Source organism: Fusarium fujikuroi, chromosome FFUJ_chr04 (genome assembly GCF_900079805.1).
Source record: "Fusarium fujikuroi IMI 58289 draft genome, chromosome FFUJ_chr04".
NCBI lineage: Eukaryota > Fungi > Ascomycota > Sordariomycetes > Hypocreales > Nectriaceae > Fusarium > Fusarium fujikuroi.
Window position 1 is genome coordinate 813,413 of NC_036625.1, and position 19,611 is coordinate 833,023.

Consider the following 19,611-nt stretch of genomic DNA (forward strand, 5'->3'; position numbering starts at 1 on the left):
AATGTGCTCGAATTTGCACATGTTGAAGTGAGTCGTAAGTTTGTTAGCGCACTCTCCAACTCATGAACTAAGGTTTTTATCAGAATCAGGCACAAGGTAAGGTAAATAATAAGTGTAACTGGCCAGCCTGGGTAGTACTCAGTAGGTATGTAGACTGCTGGTTGCGGGCAGGTGTCAGATGCCCCTCACTTGCCATTTCTTATGCCCCTCAGCCCCATCCATGCTTCTGGCCAGTTTCTGCGATATTCTTCTGCTGTTTTATTAGAACCTGATCTCTCGCCTCTAACTTCTCCCAAATTCTCATTCGAAGCTTGGTCTTATTGATCCTCTTTAGATCAACTCCCTCTACTGCTCTCAACAGTTGCAGACACATCTGGCTCTTGATATCAACAGAAAGTCCTTGTTTCTTCAATTATTTACCGTCTCCGCTTCCCACGCTCTTCTCCAATAAATCGACTGACCTTACGCGCAATAGCGTCATCGTTTCGCTATTCAACAGCCCAAAGCTTCTTACACTAACTCCACTACTGGGGATCTACGCCTCTCGGCTCTAAACCAGCTGCCAGGTCAATTACCTGCCCCTCCACAATCGACAATCGATCATCGGTCATCGACCACAAAGAACCGCGACGAGGCCGACTACACTCCGACCTTTTTTCCTTTCTCAAGTTATCTTCTTTCAACTATTCAACATCCCAAATCTCCCTGTTTGAGATTATTTCTTTCAATACCGTCATCATGCCCGGTGCTGTCGATGAGAATGGCCAAGCTGCCCCAGGCCGCCTGTTGCTGCTCTCCAATCGATTGCCCATCACAATTAAGCGATCGGAAGATGGTAGCTATTCGTTTTCCATGTCTTCTGGAGGTCTTGTCACGGGTCTCAGTGGTCTTAGCAAAACCACCAGTTTCCAGTGGTATGGTTGGCCAGGTCTCGAGGTACCTGACAACGAAGTCGAGGGTATGAAGCAACGACTGAAAGACGAGTACGGCGCGCACCCGGTTTTTATCGACGATGAACTTGCCGACAGACATTACAATGGGTTCTCTAGTAAGTAGTATGATTTCGACACCACAAGAACGTGCCTGACATGATGCTTGCAGACTCAATTCTTTGGCCTCTTTTCCATTACCACCCTGGTGAGATTACATTCGACGAGTCCGCTTGGGCCGCATATCAAGAAGTCAACCGCCTCTTTGCCAAGACCGTTATCAAGGATGTGCAAGATGGTGACCTTATTTGGGTTCATGACTACCATTTGATGCTCCTCCCCCAAATGCTTCGTGAGGAGATCGGCGAATCGAAAAAGAACGTCAAGATTGGCTTCTTCCTCCATACACCATTCCCCAGCAGTGAAATTTACAGAATTCTACCTGTCAGAGAAGCACTCCTTACTGGACTTCTTGACTGCGACCTTATTGGTTTCCATACATACGACTACGCTCGTCACTTCCTTAGCAGTTGCTCCCGCATTCTCGAGTGTCCCACGACCCCCAACGGTGTCGATTGGAATGGTCGTTTTGTGACAGTTGGCGCCTTCCCTATCGGAATCGATCCCGATAACTTCGTTGAAGGGCTGAAGAAGCCAAAAGTACAAGAACGTATCGCTGCGCTCAGCCGAAAGTTCGAGGGTGTCAAGCTCGTCGTCGGAGTCGATCGCTTGGATTACATCAAGGGTGTTCCTCAGAAACTACACGCTCTTGAGGTGTTCCTGACTGAGCATCCGGAATGGATTGGAAAAATCGTCCTGGTTCAGGTTGCTGTTCCTTCGCGACAAGACGTTGAAGAGTATCAGAATCTCCGTGCTGTGGTCAACGAACTGGTCGGCCGTATCAACGGAAAGTTTGGTACCATTGAGTTCATGCCCATTCACTTCCTCCACCAATCCGTCACTTTCGACGAGCTTACTGCCCTGTATGCTGTATCTGACGTCTGTTTGGTCTCATCCACTCGAGACGGTATGAACTTGGTGTCCTACGAATACATTGCGACACAACAGAAGAACCACGGCGTCATGATTTTGAGCGAATTCACAGGTGCTGCTCAATCGCTCAATGGCAGTCTCATCGTCAATCCTTGGAACACAGAAGAACTTGCCAATGCTTTACATGACGCTGTTACCATGAGCCCCGAACAACGTGAAGCCAACTACAAGAAGCTCGAACGTTATGTCTTCAAGTACACAAGTGCTTGGTGGGGTGCTAGCTTTGTCTCTGAAATGACCCGTCTTAGCACGGAGGGTTCTCAACCCAAGACCCTGCGCAACGTCTCTGGGGCTGTAATCGGACTGGAGCAGAAAGCCCAACAGGCTGTCGCTGATCTTGAGAAGAAGGCCGAGGAACTATTAACAATTGACGAGAAGAAGGAAGCCAATTCGCAGACAGAGCCTTCTCAATAAAAACGATCTCGTAGCAGGGAAGGACATTGTTGTGCAAGAACGAGTTCACGGTTTGGGCAAGCGGTCATGATTTAGGTCTCATTATAAACTGTTTTTCTTTTGCTATAATAAAAAATATCATGATGAAGTCATCGGCCTTGTTTATGAGTGTGTAGATTGCGTTTTAATGTTCATTCAGATATGAGTTCCTGCCATTGAATCATGTGTGCATATGTAAAAAGTTAATTGGACTCTTTCTATTTCTGCCCATGGTAACCTAAAATATCAATGCCGAGGGCAAATGTAAGCTACCACAGGCCCGAAGATGATAGAGTGCATTGATTGCGATGCAAATACATCAGCAGATGGTATCTAAACAAAAAGAGAGCAGACAGGTTACGAAACCCATGCTTTACAAATTCCAAAGTCCACCAAAACTCCGTCTCGGATCTCATCATGAAGTCGGAACACTTCAAAGTATTCCGACTTCAAAGTACTGCCCTAATTTACCGAATCAACCGCAATTGCGCAAGTGACAATCTCTTCCACTCAATAAGGTGCATTGACAATGTCGTCCTTTCCAAGTTTGTATCGGCCACTGTCTCGAGTCCCGATGCGTCCAGAACCTCGACGCGAATCACTCAGTCGAACGTTACCAATGATGCTCTCGCGGGTGGGTTTCCTTAGGCTTTGTTTTGCAACCATGTTTACTTCGTTGGGCAAAGCAACAATGACGTTCTTGTCCGAGCCGTATTTGAAGTCGTCCGCTTTGACCTCCTCTTCATAACGCTTAATCTTGTAAGCTGCCTTCATACCCCGAAGGATTCGCTTTAGGTTCCATTCGATGATGTAGGGACCAGTTGCAGTGATGATACTTGTCTCCTCTGCGCCCTCTCCAGTATTGAATTTGGCAGGAGTAAAATCAACGGGTTTCCCAGTCTCGTGGTAGAACTGGGCGACATGCTCAGGGGTAAGGGCGAGTCGTCGAGGATGCGGCTTGTCATTGGCAGCGAAAGGCTTCTCGAAACCAAGCTTACCCTCGTTCTTTCCAGACTTCTGTTGGGCGTCAACAAGCAGGATGTAGTTCTTGGTTGTTCCCAAGATCCACCGGCCATCGGCAGAAACGTCAATACCAGTGATGGGGTCACCAAGAGCAGGAAGCTGTGTCTTGGCTCGAATGCCGAGCCGGTCAAAGAGACGAATGTCACCCTTATTACTTGCAACAGCAATGTAGCCCTTTTCAGTAGTTGCGAGGGCAGAGAAGTCGTTCTTCGAGGCATATTGCTTCATATCGGCATCAACAAGCTTGTTACCGGATAGACGGGGATCAACTCGGTAAAGAGCATTGTTTGAGACGCCCAAGAAGGTCTGTTCAGAGGTCATCTGCGCAAACTTGTTCTCGGGGGCAAATGTGACAACGGGGATGTCATCGTGAACGTTCCACTCATCCACAACCTTTCCATACTCAAGGTCCATACGGTAGAGCTTGTTGGGGTCAATCTCATTCTGTAAGATGAGATCTCGATCCTCACTGTGCAGCATGACTTTCTTCGGGTTCATGAGTTTGCCTGAAGGAGTTGTGACTTTGGAAATATTCGTGGAGAATTCGAGGTGATTGTTGGGTGTATGTTTGAATACACCAATCTTGGAGCCGCGAACGACGAATGAGCGGTCATGCTTGTAACCAACAGCCAGTTGCGAGTTGACCTCACCATCAGCGTTCTTGGGGAAGCTGCTATCGTTCTCCTCATCTGTGTCGTACTCCTCCTCTTGCGCGCGATCATCCTCTAGCTCTTCTTCTTCCTCTTCCTCCTCCTCCTCTTCCTCAGTGGAAGGCGCATCTTCCATCGTTAGATCGCCAAATGCGTCAAGAACATATTCGCGTTCTTTGTCTTGCATCTTCGTCCACTTGGTCTCGTTCAGCTTCTCCCAAATGGCTTGCATAATCGCTTCTTGAAACTTTTCCAAGGTGGGCTGATCCTTAAATCTGAGGAGCCATGATCGCGCAGTTCCATCACTACTGAAATGATTGAAGACGAAAGAGAGATATTCAAAATCAAAGACAGGGTTGAAGTCAGCGACGACAGGAGTACCCAGATACGCCTTATCGTTCGACTCGATCTGGAGCCAGTATTCCCATTTTCCAACTTCTGAGACTTGAGCAATTATGGAATCATCAACGAGAGCGAAATGACCGGGCTGAGGGTCAAAAACATGGAGTTCAGCCACAACAGCGGCATATATATCCAGAGGCTCGGGAGGGTTGCTAGCGTCCGGACCAGTCAAGACTGGGGCTTCGATTTCCTGTTCGGGCACAAAGGCAGGCTCACGCTTAGCAGCGGAATTTGCTTGGGTCTTAGATAACATATCGTCGACAGATTCGATAGATCGAGCCAACGTTGGGCTATGCAGGGGACTAGCAGGCGGTATCGGGTCCTCTTCCTCGAATTCGAACTGCTGAAGGTCGGAGGCTGTTGCTGTAGAGTGCGACTTGCGATACTTGCGCTCGTATTGGCACTGCTGAGCAACTTGCACAAACTGCTGCACCTGAGATGTTGTAACAGAAGGGTCACAAACGAACTGGAAGAGGTCACCAGTATCACCGCTTAAATCCTTCCAAGCAAGAACTTTGTCACCACTCTCGCGAATCTCAGAACGGAAAAATAGAGCCTCGTCGAGTAGGAAGGTCTTCTCGTCTTTCTCAGATGCGAGGGCGTCGATTTCGGCGTCTTCACCCTCTTCTTCGGCAAGAAGCTCTGCCTCACCTTCTTCAAAGACGCGTTGAACAACAAGCTGATACTGGAACTCCTGATTTGTGCGTCGGATGCGGATAGCGGAGTCTCGAAAAATGAGTTCGGAATAGCCCTTGGGAGATAAAGGTCGAACAAGGTAGAGCTGTCCCTGTGGAAGCTCGATCAGTGCCTCCTGCGTGCTTGAACCGAATATCAGTTTGCCGACTTGAGAACGATAGTGTTAGTAGACTTGCACGAGTGTGAAAGCGGCGCGTCAGAAGGGGGAAGATGCAGAAGTGGCGGGAGAGATAAGGCACAAAGAAGCGAGGCTGTTCCTCTTTATGCTCAAGATGTAGATGTTGGTTGTAAGGTGGGAGCAGGGATGATGCGGGGCAGTAACTTACTTCCTCGTAAGGCGAACATGCTGACCCTTGGCTTTCGATAGAGGAAAGAATCGGGCAAAGATAGGAAGAGAAAGTGTGTGATGCGACACTTGCACGGTTGGAGATATTGTTGTAGGCGCTGAATCAGGGAGTCGTGGGGAGTATTTCTCTAAGGTTAGGTAGGATGGAAGATTAGAAAAGGAGGAAGGTGAAAGTTGGCGATGCTGTCGGTGCACGACAAACAAATAAAAAAGCTGTGACGTGACAAGTCACCAGAGCAGGAACAGGCAGAACCAGGCCAAGAACCTTCCCATTCACTCACAAAGGCACCTTAGGTATTTCTTTAGGTAAGTCCCGCGTTGTCTAGCTTGTGACAGCGAAAAGGAAATAGAAAAAGGCGGCCGGGATTGACTGGACCAACAGCTTAGGCAGGATCAAGCTTGAGCGTGCAAGGAGGACGAGTGCGTCATAACATGGAGGAAGTACCTAATGTATGAGAAAAAGGCCGTGACTGCCTCCCGCCTTTTCTTTGTGTACTTTGAAGAAACCTGGGTTGGAGGGGTGAAGAAGGAGGGGTCATTGGATGTTTGCCACAACTGACGTGCGCCACTGAGGCTAGTGGACCAGGGTATCTGGAACTATTACAGCCTACTAGGTACCTCACAAGGAGGATTAGGAGGAGATTGATTGGCCTGGGGGAAGAGAAAGCTTTAGAACTCTCCATTCTGAGCTAAAAAGAAAAAGAGCCTAGGGATGTTCAGTATGAATTTAGGGGGGCTTGGGATTAGCTATCTCTGACATCGTGTTTTGTTTTGTTCTTAAGAATATCAAGATGCTTTATCAAGTTACTTCACATAAATGACCACATAAACACAGATACTTGAACTGCGATTCACGACAATGTTAATTAGCTACGCTAACTGCTAGTAATACTAGTGACACATATCTTGATTTAATATCGTCAAACGCATAACAATAGTTTAATGGAATTTCCCTTATGTGCTTCCAGCCATTTTCCTCGGATGGTGAATTCATTCTGGCACGTAGATCTCCAACGATGATAAGGCGAATGCATATATCCTAGATTTGATCAAAGTTCACTTCCAGCCTGAGCACGAATGCCTCCCTCCTCTTCGTCATCGGCTTCATATCCCTCCCATTCAGTAGGTGGTTCCGGGCGAGAAATACCAGCAAATTTATCTACAGCCAACCGGGCCACATTCTTACCCATCAAAGCACTGGTTTCCATACATGACACGAAGCTCTCAATACCAGACGTGTAGTATACGCCCTCACCGATAACAGGGTCCTCAAATGTGACACGAGGGAGCTCAATGGGGTAAGAGTTGAACCAGTGAGAATGATACCAAGAGATGGGATTGGATGTATTTGCATCATCCTGTAACTTTCCAGAAATCACAGAATCTGGGATATCGGTGCCCAAAAGACGCGTAAGGAAATCAGCAGTGATGGGTGTGGGCGAGAAGATCTTATAGACACGTTCCTTCTGATATGTCTTAGGGTTGGCGAGATATTTCAATGTGCTGACAGAGTAGAAGCCAGTACGACCGACCCCCTCAGCCCCTTTTCTTGGTTCTTCGTCTTCACCAAGAGTAGTGTAGACAGTAGCGGGCGCTTTGCTTCCGGCCTTCAAGCCAAAGAATTCGGGACTAAGCTCCAATGGTGATGCAAAGAGTGTAACGTGCAGTTTGGTATAGGGGATCTCATCGATTTTGCGATCGAGAACACCCTCTCCAGCTTTTATCTTACTGAACTGCCAGGGGTTGGCGATGATGACGTTATCAAACTCGACACCATATTCTTTCGAAGTGCCGTCCTTTGAGCTGGCATCTTTCGTTGTGATGACATACACTGGCGAAGATGACCGCGTTTTCTTTTGGACTTTTTCGATTGAAGCCACGGTCGTGTTGCGTGAGATAGAAGCGCCGCTCTCTATCACCATATGCTCAAAGATACGCCAGTTGCCGCTGTCCACAGACATCGCGTTGTCGGTTGCCAAAGAAACCTATCGTAGTTAGGCAAGAAGCGTGCAAGGGATCATATTTTCCACTCACTAGAGTCTCCAGACCATGAATATGTGCCAGGTTTGAAGCATAGTTGACACGTGTCCCAACCTGTAAGATCTCACGGGCGAAACGAGGATCAATTTCCTGTCCAGTCAGTCATCACTTGTTTACAATTGAACAGTTTGAACTTACGTTTCGCTTTAACATCTGCTCTCCCGTTATACTTGTAATGTCATTCCATCCCAACTGTTCGGCTCTCCGAGTGAGCGACTTGAAAGGAAAGTAAGGGGCTTCGTATAACTTAAGGAAATGTTTGACCATGGCATCCACGATTTGTTTAGACCTGTAGGGTGCGAGCCCATATCTCCAGAACATCTTGGCCAGATCCCACCATGCCCAAGACCTCTCGGTCGTCTGAAACACGAACTCATAGCCATCCCATATAACAGTCATATCATCCTTCTCGAGACGGTGGGGCTCGCTCACTGGGAGATGATAGCGTTCACTGGCGTTGGCAAGAATATGATTGGCGCCAACAAAGATAGACGCGCCGAGCTCGATGGGCATAGAAGGGTCATCATACGCAGGGACTGTCAATGTACGGCCTCCGATGCGATCCGTCTTTTCAAAGATGGTGATATTAATAGCAATATCCTCTTCTATAGCATATTGCCACAAATGGAAGGCTGCTGACGACCCAGCTGCTCCGGCCCCTACACTCCAAGTTAGTACATGGCAATCCTGATATAGGGATTGACCGGCAACATCGTAAGGGAATGCATCTGTAGCACTTGGGGTTCGTGTTTGAATCATGTCTCTAAAATACCGAAATCAAGTACGGACCAATGATGGCAACGTTGTGAACATCTTCTGCTCTACACAGGACACTTGCGAAGGCGCCGAGCAGAGCCAAAGGTAGCGTGCTGGTTAAATACATTATGTTTCACGACAATGAGATGAAGGTGTAGAATCCAGGTCGCCTCATGCATTCCAATGGGAGACATCGAATGATGACCCGAGTGAGACGTGAGCGTCCATTCACGTGACACATAACTCGTTGGCTCCAGGCAAGGACAGAAACAATATGCCCAGACAACTCTAAATCCGTGTGAAAATAAGGAGTATGATGTCTAGTCCCCTATACAAAGGAAAGAGGACCGGTGTTGATTAAGTTGGCAGCTCGAATAATCATATGGTTTCGAAGTCTGGTTTTAGTAGATCATAGATGGATCGTTCATAAGCCAAGGCGCGCTGTCAGTACCAGCGCGCGGCTGAAAACAATCAGCGTTCATAAGAGGTACCGTACAACGGCGACCAAAACAACAGAATAGTGTTTCAACAATAAATTTGGTATCTCAATGTGACACTAAGTTCCCTAGTGATTCATCCTTGTGAGATTCAGAAAATAATTCATACCCAGGCCCACGCCGTTTTACGCAACCCTTCATCTCGTAACAAATATTACCCAGGGAATCATTATCCATCCTCATAAACGCCAAGCTAAATGCAAAATAACGCAACCTTCCTTTGTAAACAGAGACTGAAGGTCAAGAATGTCACACAAGGCTGTACACAAAATCTTTTTTTGACCTTCCGTATTCGTGAAATCCGTAACCCCTAATCAAGTCGTGAAGTATGAAATGTGTAATAAGTAGACTGAAGTGATAGGTAAAGATTAAACGCTTTCTTTGCTACTGCTGTAACCACTTTCGATCGCTCCAGCAGTATCAACAGAAGTCTCATCATGCGAAAGCGCCGGGTTGGCGCTATTACTCTTGCTTGCACCCCTAGCAGTGCCAGCAGCCGCAGCAGCACTACTGGTACGGCGTGCGGCTTGCCGGGGCCGATTTGGCAATGCCTTTGGGTCTCGATTGATGTCATAAATATTCTGATTTGGTGAATCATCAGGTTCATCACCTTCTTCGTCACCACTGCTAAGATCAACGCCATCAGGATATCCATCTGAACGGCGTTGTGCTGTTTGTTGGCCAACAAGATCTCTTAAGGACGAAGACATGTCGAGATCGTCTGAATCATCATAATCGTCATCGGCTGTGGACTCGGTAGGGCTGAACGGCGGAAAGAAGATTGCAGGGGGAGGCAGCGAAACTGGCGCCAGCCGCTTGATACGGCCTGACATGTATTCGATCTCAATGGGAAGAGAGTGCGTAGCAGGAAGCGATTTTGAAGCTCCTAAGTCCGGTGAGAACGTTGACATGGTTGCCAATCGCCGAATGATACTATCCGTGTTTTCACTAAACCTTCTACCGCCAACTTGCTGTAACGCAGACAAATCGTCTTGCTTAGGTCGCTTGGTTGAAACAACAACCATGAAATGGTCTTCGGGTAAAACTCCTCCTAAGCCGCAAGGCTCAAGGGGGAAATGCTGCATGTACTGTGCATTATCAGACCACGTGAAGTCCAGATCGACCTCGCTCAAATCGTCGGCATCGTCCGTCAGGCTGGGTGGATCTTCACTATCGACATCCATCGCTGTACTTTGCTGACTAGACAAGAGCCCACGATCAGTCAACGGCCGATAGTTGATGAAAGAACCAGAATCTGTTCTTCTGAGAGGTGATGGGGGGATCTTGAAGTTATCTTGGTCTGTCTGAGTCTGACCAGCAGCGCGCATCTGTGTCGTTGGCGACATATCTCCGGGATCTCCAGATAGATCCGTGCAAAATAGAGCACCGCTATAGTAGATGATAGCACCATCATGGCGGCGCTTCCTGCGGCTGGAGACTCCTGAGCCACTCAATCCCCATCTCGATTCACCGATATTACTTTCCTCTGGAGGGCCAAAGGAAGAGACGGTTTCATCGAGTGATGTTTGACCACCCGATGAATCCTGCTGAGCGAACAAGGGCTTGTAATGGAAGCTTTCAGATGGAGCACATAGTTGCGGGTCAAACTTCAAGCCATTCTTGCTTGAGCTTCCAGACTGGAACTCGTCCCCTGTGGAACGTCCAGTTTTCTGACGCTTGCGCTTATTTTCCATTCCATCCTCAGTATCGTCTGTAGATGGACTCTTTTGAGAATTATATCCAGAACTGTCACTGCTGAATCTTGTTCCCTCCGTTCCACCCCGCCATCGAATCTTTCGGCCATCAGGCGACAGCTGAAATTTTGTGCTTATCCCTGAAACAGCTGAGCGGACAAAATCGGGCGTCACATTAATCATGTGAAGTTGAGCCAAATTGCACAACAAATTCAGATAAACCCATCCCTCTGCATCGGGATGCACATCCTGGCTATGTTGTTCGGCTAGCAGCTCTGGAGGTACCAAGCCTAGATGGCGAATATAGTCCATGTTGTCGGCTGGAACCTGAGTACGGTCAGGGTCCAAATCAAGAGGCCGTGTGGGCCGCTGTTCGGGTACGGTCGTCATAGGAGGAGTAGGGTTTGTGCCTGACCCTGTACTATTGCCATTACCGCCGGACTCGGTATTGTCGCCATTGGAATTGGAGGCAGATGCATTGTCAGCAGATCGACTCTTTTTACCAATGTGACCAGATTGCTGCTCAAGAGGAAGAATTCGAGCTTCTCTCGTGGGCTCTTTGCCACTGGTATTCAAGGCTGGTGGTTCGTGGATAGAATTTGACGTGTTTGAGATAGTGGGCTGTGTCTCGGCGACAACTGGTGCTAGGGCTGCAGAACTTCCATTGGGCAACACGGGCTGCTTCTTCACCACATGGCGCCCACCAATCTTGCCTGTGAATAATTGTTCAAGTCGGCGAACAACAAGCTTCTTTCTCTCTTTCTCCGTCATAATCATGTGTCTCGGGTACAACCCTTCAGGGATATCACGGAGGTAACTTTCAACCGCCTCAGACGACTTGGCCTGGGAGCCCATGCTAGGACGGCTCACAGACGTTCCCGAGTTGGCGCCGGTTGACATAGAGGCGTATGCAGAGTCAGCTGGGCGAAAATTTGATCCTGAAGATGATGAGGCATGTTTCGATCCAGATCCAGAATACATATTTTCGCGAGTAGCGTGTCGGGAATTCTTTTTCTGTCTTGATGACGCGTTGGGAGACCCCTCAAGACTTGCAGCGAAATCTCGGAGTGTCGCCTCCAACTCTCTCTTCTTCTTCTTTGGCAGTCCATGAACCTTGATTTCGAAGAGCTTCTCTTTTCGGAGCATATCGGGGCCGGTGTTCTTGTATCGCTTAAGCTCTTCCCTCAGCTTTTGTATCTCTACCGTGAGATCATCAATGACACTTCTGTAATCGTCTGCGCTGCTGCTGTGTGCCGCGGTGAGTTTAGGGGGACCAAGTTGGTGATTGTAGTACATCTTCTCTTCATTCGAAGAATCGGACTCTTTTTGAAAGAAAGGGGGGTCAACTGCCAACTCAATCAGTCTCCTGCTTGATTCAATTTTTAAATCTGGCTCTTACCTTCCATAACGTTGCTGTCGAAAGTTGCCGTTGGGTTTTGATTTGACTGGTCAAACCATGTGTTGGGATCGCTATGGCCAGTCTCATGACTATCGCCCGATGAGTTTCGTCGAGGTGATCCTGTCTTAGTTGGCTTGATAGCGGGTCCTGAGCCCTGGCCGGCGTTGATTGATGCATCTTGTGCTAATCGGTGATGGCGCAGGGTGACAGAATTCGCGGGAGAGGTGCGCCGAGGTAGAGGATGGCCGGTCTTGGACGAAGACGGCGGAGGTTGCGTTCCGTGGGAGGTGCTTTCGTTAAGTGGCATTGTCTTTCATAAAATTGATCGATGGCTTAGCATTTCCAGAACTGTGAAGCAGCAAGCATATCGTGAAAAAAATAGTCGCCGAGAAGGGTCCTGGTATAGACCAAAGGGTCCGACGATCTGTGACGTAGGGCCTGGAAGCACCTTTGGGCTGAGAGCCTGAACGTCAGGGTATCATTAGCACAATCCATAGGTTTACGAAGCAGCTGGATGATGGAGGGTACGAGGAATAAAGGTTCTCACAGACGACAGAGACGAGCTCCTATTGGCTGCGGAGTAAGGACCGATCGATCGATCGAGACTTCATCGCCAAATGACGAAAGATGATGAGACGCGGGTTACACTGTCTCAGGAGGGGAAAATATCGGGTGTTTCTGGGACACTCACCGTTTCCAAAAACCACTTCAAGGCAATTGGATCGTTCTTAGGTATTCCTCTGCCAAATCTCAAAGTTCTCCGGTTCAACAACACGTTGATTGATGGTTTTCCGAAAAGCGTCGTTGTATGTTCGTGGGTGGTATTGAGTTGGCGCGAATCAGAACTTATCTCCACAGTCAAGCCGAGCCACGAACAAAGGTTGCATCCACCCAAAAAAGAGTCGCAGTCGTTCAGTGGTAGTGATCTTTGGTCGAACGAGGAAACTCTTGGAAGCTTGACTTATTCGCTACCGTAGAGAAATCGTTCGATGTGCCAATCCTCGTCGATGCCCCAATATGGTTCGGACTCAGTTTGCAATAATGCAACACTTTGTGATCTACTACTTCTTGTAGTTTGCTGATTGATTGTCAATTCAGATCGTTGTGCGAGTTACTGAAGTCGGTGGCTCGAAGGAGCGTTGGCGTGAAGTGTTGGTACGGAATGCCGGCCAAGTAAAAAGCGGCTTCTTCGAGTGTCGTGGTGAATACAGGAAGCCTATGCGGTGCAGAAATAACAAAGATATTACAGCTTCAAGGGCTGAAATGTGTTGGAAAGAAGAGAGAGCAAGTGGTGGAATCAGTATTCCAACGGTCGATATATGAGTAGACCAGGGTGGCACCAAGGTGGCACTGAAGCTGATGGGTGTGAAGAAGCTGGACTTAGGAGAAGCGACTGCTTACTACCGTTCCACGGAGCTGAGGGGGCAGGGAAGGTCTGGGAGAGTGGACGGGATCGGGATTGGGGTTGGTGTCCAAGCTGAGCCTGAAGAGCTCAGGAGTCAAGCTAAGTTCAAGAAACAAGAAGAGTAAAACAAGCCACAAGCCGGAAAACCTGTCCTAGAAGGATACTTAACAGGAGGAATCTTATGAAGACTGAAGGCCGATGGCGAGTCTGGGGGGCAAATTCAAGACAGTGGCAGTGGGAAGAGGGCATTCAGGGCCTCCACAAGATGCAGAAGAGTTTTGTCCTTCACTCTGGTGCAGTAGAGACAGCGAGGTACATACTATCCATGCGCACCCGCCAGGGCAGCCGAGTGCCGGGGCGCGACGGTGGCACTCATTCACAATAGGTACGAGCAATACAAGGCGAAGGCGGCGAGGGGGAAAGGCTGGGTTGAGCGAGGATGCCAGGTTTGGACGAGGATGCAAGAGCTAGAATGGTAGATCGAGCCCTTATTGCTCCGATTTCCAAGTCGTTGGAGAAGCATAGAGATCAGAGACCATCGGACCCAGAAAAAGCCAAAAGCAGGGACCTCCTCTAACGGGCTCAACTAGCGCCTCGGTGCACGACTAGATGGTGTGGACCTCTAATTCGTTCACCCCTTTTGTCAGTGGCCACGTCCAACCTGCTCATGTTTTAATTCCGTAACCCGCTAGGGACTAAGTTCATATCAGGGCAGACTTTCAGGGTCGTTGTTGGATTTTATTACGATCACACCCCTTTGACTTGTCACCTCCGTCGCCTCGCTTACGCCCCAACTTTGTCTGAGTGCGGGGGCTAGAAGAGCATATCTTGACCAATGGTGAATCAGCTTGCTGGATGAAAGAAAAGTGAGGTCCATTGTCTTCCACAATTTCCATTAAGCGAGTTGCCCTGTTTTCTTTCACCCTCTGTGTTCAAGCTGCCTGATGATCTTGGTTTCTGTCTGTCATCGGTCCTGGCTTGACCAAGGACAATTTGGTTTGGAGGCTTCCAGACTTCCGCCGAGTGCTAAATAGGGCCTTGCACTGTGCATTTGCCGGATGCTTTCCATTTACCGAACTGACTATCAGCTCACATGTTTTCTCCCAAATCGCTGCAGTCTCTTGGAAACTCGCCAAATCCCCTGATCTCTTATTGGCTTCGAATTATAAAGGGCCACACTGTTCTGGTTAAGATACCATCAAAAGAACCGGCGGTTATGAACGCCAACACAGTCCGAGTCAGCGAAAGCAGGACACCTATAGAAAGTCAAGGAAAATGGGCTGTGGTGGTTGCTAGATACCCACTATATACCCGAAACTCAGCTCTGTCAGGAAAATGATCTCCAGTCATCTCAAACACAAACAACCCCGATACCATGTTAAAAGGAAAACATCTGCAATCGCCATTTTATATTGCTATCTTTCAGCTTTTGCTTATCTGACCCGTGAGCAAGTATTCCGCACTTGCTCACCTTATCATCTCACGATACTCTCTCTGCCTCTTGTGATGTGTGGGATATCCTGACACAAATCACCGGGGAACCGGACTAACGGTGTTTCTAGCTGGAGACCACGCGTACCTAATCCCTGGCAGGCCCATGCACGTCCCAAAACCCTTTCCAAGTTTTTGATATTCAATTTCGTGATGTCTCTGCATACCAAGTAGTACTTCCCTGTTGCAGGTTACAGTAAGCTAACATGCTCAGAGTAGCGATTGTGGCCTTTTCCAGCGTGTGATATGACATGATGTGGTCTGGCCAAAACCCCTAGAAACCTGTCATTGACTACCCAACTGAGGCTCTGGTTTGCAGATCATTTGCCATGTGACGTCGATCCGTTATCCGATTGAGGAAATTCAGGGTCCTTGCAAGGTCAAGTCCCCTGAGCGCTTAGAACATTTCGAATGGTTTCTACAGACAGAAATCTCGATTCCTTGTTTTCGCACAAAACTTAGTACGTAGTGGGTGACGGATTGAAACAAGAAGTAATGCCATGTATTTAAGGTTTCCAACGGATTTTCTGAAGAAAGTCACGAGACTGACTGGACTATGTCAACCGGTTCTCCGTCCACTCCTAAGTTCATGGTGTTCTTGATGGACAGGGGCAAGTTCCTACAACACCAAAAATGTATCTCCAATTAGATGCACACCTCAAACCCGATTCTCCGTGGCAATAGGATATGCGAAACTTTGGGATGCGAATCGAATTCTCAAAACCTGCAAAAATTCCTGTCTCAAATGGCAATACACACCCCTATCGCACATTGCCACATCTCTTTCGGATGTAAGCGACCGAATACGTTCTGATTGGGTAAATTGGCGCTTCAACCTTCTCGATCTCGAGGAAGCGCAGTTATAGCTAGGATCGAGCTCCACGGGACGACCCTTCGTGCAGCTGGATCGCGGGCAGGCTTGAGCAAAGATGGCTTGGGTCCATCAACATCACCCAATCCCTTGTTTCGTTTGGGAGGTTGATTTCTTGCACAAGTGTCGATTAACGTCCCTGAAAAGAGAAATCTAGAGGCACCCTCTTAATTGGAGTTTGGCTCACTCCTTACGCCAAAATGCGATCCCAGATGATGGGGATTTGAACAATCTCCATGTTGATCACCCGTTCATTGTCGGCGCCGCTCCCCCTTGGATCTAGAATAGGTGAACGTGTTGATGAATGGTGGATTCGTTCGAGACCATCGTCAGGGACGAACCTGTAGGCGAAGTGTCGTGGCTCTTCGGTATGAAGGAAGGATTGCGAGATGAATCGCAGATCTTGATTGTTGTACTTGGGATCTTGTCTTATCTCAGGTCAATCACTTTATTGCATTGTACAATCGAAATATCACGAAACCCTTACTTTACCATCATTGCCAGGCACAAACAGCCTACGCCCCCCCCCCCCCCCCCCCCACTTTCAAGATCTATCGGGACGACCCATGGGTTTGATCTCTAGGCATTACAGATTTGCACGCGATCTGTGAAACATCCTGGCCACTTGCAACGGATGGATGAGCTTCCGTGTTCGTCTTCATGACTAGGTAACCTTTGCAATATGAACCAGTTTACAGGGCACAGCACAGAAGCGTGATTACAGATCGTTGTATCACAAGTGTGGCCGTCGTCACAATTAATTACTCAAGCCTTGCGTCTTCATGTCATACATATGCACGAGCCACTGTGGTTGAGAGGCAAGGCACGTGTGTTTCTGCTTCTTTGGACTATTCACCGCTTACGATAGGTCTAACCTAGGATTCGGTTGAAGGCCTCGAGTCTATGGCTGTTGCTTATTTCCGCTCGATCTTCGGGACCTTGCCATTCCCCCACGATCGTCACCAGAATTGGTACGTACACCAACAAGCCAGGAAAGGCTGGACCCTCCCTCTCTTGGCTCCCGCATCAAATCTAGATGCATAAGCTAAAGGCTAAAATTATACTCCAAAAGTCTGTAAATACTGCCCCGCCAACCGGTTATCTATTACTATAAAAGTTAACTTAACCAATTTCTTTAAATGTCTATAACTTTAATAAAAAATATTATAAAAGAATAGAATTTTATCTATTATATATATAGGCCGCTAAAAAAACTATAAATTTATAAATATTATAAAAGCTCTTATCGTTTAGGCTATAAAAAGTAGAAAGTTATATTAAAATATTATAATTAAGGCTAAATATTTATTAGCTGCAATCTTTAATATCTTTTAATGCTAAAAAACTTATTAAACCTTAAATAAAAAGAGTTATTTTAGGCATTTTAAAAAACTTATAATTTAGTAGATTTAATATATATTAATTATACTTAAATATAACTATAAGATTATATATAAATTGCTAGTTAATTATCTAAATAGTAAAATCTTATAAATAATAATATATTAAGTTATTAGGTATTATTATAATTATAAATAGAGGGCTATATAGTAGATACTGCTATTTAGGGAAACCGCTTTTTAGTGGCTTTTTTAATATTAAGCTTAAAGGGAAGATATTAAAGAATTACTAAAAATATATTATTTTAAAGTTTATAAATAGATATTACTTAAGAATCTTTTACCTAACTTTTAGTACCTTTAGACTATTTTTAGTAATAAATTATTAGTTTAATTATAACCTAATTATAAATAAAGTTAAATATTTTAGAAGCCTTATAAGAAATTTATAAAGAAATTAATTAATATAATAGTTTATAAAAAGTTATAATTATCTATTATAATTTAAAAAGCAATTTAAAAAGGCAATAAGTTTAATATTATTATTATAATCTGCAATTAAACTATATAAAAAAAAGGATATACTTCTATAAGTTATATATAGGCTTTAGAGAAAGGTTTACTTCCTATTTAAATCGATTTTTACTATTTTTAATAAGATAATGCTTATATATATATATTAGAAGCTATAATAAACTAGCTATTAAAAAATAGCATTTTTTAAATTAACTGGCCTGCTTATAGTCTTAATCTTAACCTAATTAAGTATATTTAAAAGCAATTAAAGTTAAATATCTATAAGATATTTCCTTAATTAAACCTCTTAAAAAATAATAAGGTTAATAAAATAAAGTTAATTAAATATATTAAGTTAATATAGGCAGTAATTATACTATAGTAAATTAACTATCTAATTAACTTACTTCCCTGCTAACTTAATGCCTATATTTGCGCCTAAGGATAGTATATAAAATATTAAATAGAAAAATTAAGGCTTTAAAATAATATACTTTTTATTATTACTAGATTTAAATTAAATTAAATATATATAAGTAAAGATATTCCTATTAAACGGATTAAGTTACTACAGGGTGGGGTATTCACAGACTTTTAGAGCATAATTTTAACTCGCCCTTTTGGGGGACCCTTGGTTGCCGGAGCGGGACCTCTGGCGTCCCTTGACCTCTTAGGATGTTTTAAGGATGCTGTTTGAGTATCCCTATCAGATATCTGCTGTTTGAAGCCCTCGGAGGGGCAAGAAAACAGCGAACCTTGCTGTGAGGTGTCAAAATAAATTTAGCAAAAGTTATTCCCCAGCTTAGGCTATATTACCTAAGTCTTCTTGTCATTCATGATCGAGGACCTGTGCTTTCTTTCCTCCCCTAGGAAGCCACATATAACCCCTGGATGATCGTCGAATTGAGACGAAGTGATTGCTTAGATAGAAGAGCATGTGGTTTGGAAGGTTGCACAGATCTGAAGTACTGTGGATTCTGATCGCCCAGGAAGCGGGAGTGATCTGACCCCTTGGTACGTGACACCAGACTTGAACACACCATTGGCTAAACAGCTTTTGGTGTAAGTTGAGCCTCCTAGCCTCCATAGGATTGTGAAGTTGCTCCAGTTGATATGCTTCTGATGACCCACCATCACGGTTCCAGCTCCTTTCACTCCTCCAATCTGAGGAAGTCAGGTATTATCTCAATACTCGACTTTGATCTAGTTTCACTGCCACTTTCCTCATACTTTCGGAGACAGTCCCTCGGAAACCATGTTCCCACAACAGGCGAAAGTGGTGTTCTGCATGGGAATACTACCTATTTATTGAGCTTCTGTGATAGGAACCGGGGTGCCCCCTCAGCCTGTTTGTATCCATCCGGCGACCTGGCCCTAAAGACTCTGGTCCAGTATTCACCACGGCAGACTACAGTTCGCTAGTTTTGGTTCTCGCATCAGCTTCACAGGGGACTTTTTAACAGCCTCTCCTTGTTCGTTGTTACGAATGAACTACGTACAACTGATTCGGCTTGATGTTGCCACCCTAACTGCCCGGAGCAAGCAATGGCATGTCTTGCTCATATCGGTCTTGGGCTAAGTTAATCGTATCTATACGATATGATATAGCGGTAAAGATCTAGCGCGTTACGATGAATTCAATTTTTGTTTCTTTTTCAACCCCTATTCACTGTCACCAATTTCGAACGACCCAGACTTAATTCGGTTTTTGTTATTTCATATGAATTGACCCACGAAATGAATCCCGACAATACTCACACTGTCGGTGTATCATCCCATCTGATGGGACAATTATGTGTAGCTGATATGGGATGTCCATTTGTCAGGAAAGGGCATTGTTGGTTTCTAAATTGAGAGATCACTAGCCACCTACTCTGAATTTCTATATCACATACCGACCTTCACATTAGAAGAGATTTCGTTAGAATTATCTTGATGGGAATTTACTAGCCAGTATAGGGTGGACTGGTTGTTGTAGTGCTTCGTTGTCGTTGTCTCTGTGTATTTTAGGTACAGGAAACAAGCAGAAGCGATGCACTGGTCTACTCATCGGTGCCTTGATCTGCCCCTT

At 46.0% G+C, this 19,611-nt stretch overlaps 4 protein-coding genes; 1 reads left to right on the plus strand and 3 right to left on the minus strand.

The window, feature by feature from the left end:
• Window positions 1-738: 738 nt before the first annotated feature.
• FFUJ_13242 (probable TPS1-alpha,alpha-trehalose-phosphate synthase, 56 KD subunit) lies at window positions 739-2,396 on the plus strand (the record flags this gene model as incomplete). XM_023575904.1 has 2 exons in its annotated part: window positions 739-1,048; window positions 1,102-2,396. The coding sequence occupies 2 exons, from the start codon at window positions 739-741 to the stop codon at window positions 2,394-2,396; spliced, it is 1,605 nt and encodes a 534-aa protein (XP_023429142.1).
• A 528-nt stretch (window positions 2,397-2,924) lies between these two features.
• On the minus strand, window positions 2,925-5,530 carry FFUJ_13243 (related to C.cardunculus cypro4 protein; the record flags this gene model as incomplete). XM_023575905.1 has 2 exons in its annotated part: window positions 2,925-5,332; window positions 5,512-5,530. 2 exons carry the CDS (start codon window positions 5,528-5,530, stop codon window positions 2,925-2,927), a joined length of 2,427 nt encoding a protein of 808 aa, XP_023429143.1.
• A 1,050-nt stretch (window positions 5,531-6,580) lies between these two features.
• On the minus strand, window positions 6,581-8,454 carry FFUJ_13244 (related to prenylcysteine lyase; the record flags this gene model as incomplete). XM_023575906.1 has 4 exons in its annotated part: window positions 6,581-7,516; window positions 7,566-7,661; window positions 7,710-8,230; window positions 8,361-8,454. The coding sequence occupies 4 exons, from the start codon at window positions 8,452-8,454 to the stop codon at window positions 6,581-6,583; spliced, it is 1,647 nt and encodes a 548-aa protein (XP_023429144.1).
• A 738-nt stretch (window positions 8,455-9,192) lies between these two features.
• On the minus strand, window positions 9,193-12,224 carry FFUJ_13245 (probable period clock protein FRQ; the record flags this gene model as incomplete). XM_023575908.1 has 3 exons in its annotated part: window positions 9,193-10,475; window positions 10,572-11,864; window positions 11,918-12,224. The coding sequence occupies 3 exons, from the start codon at window positions 12,222-12,224 to the stop codon at window positions 9,193-9,195; spliced, it is 2,883 nt and encodes a 960-aa protein (XP_023429145.1).
• Between the last annotated feature and the right edge of the window lie 7,387 nt (window positions 12,225-19,611).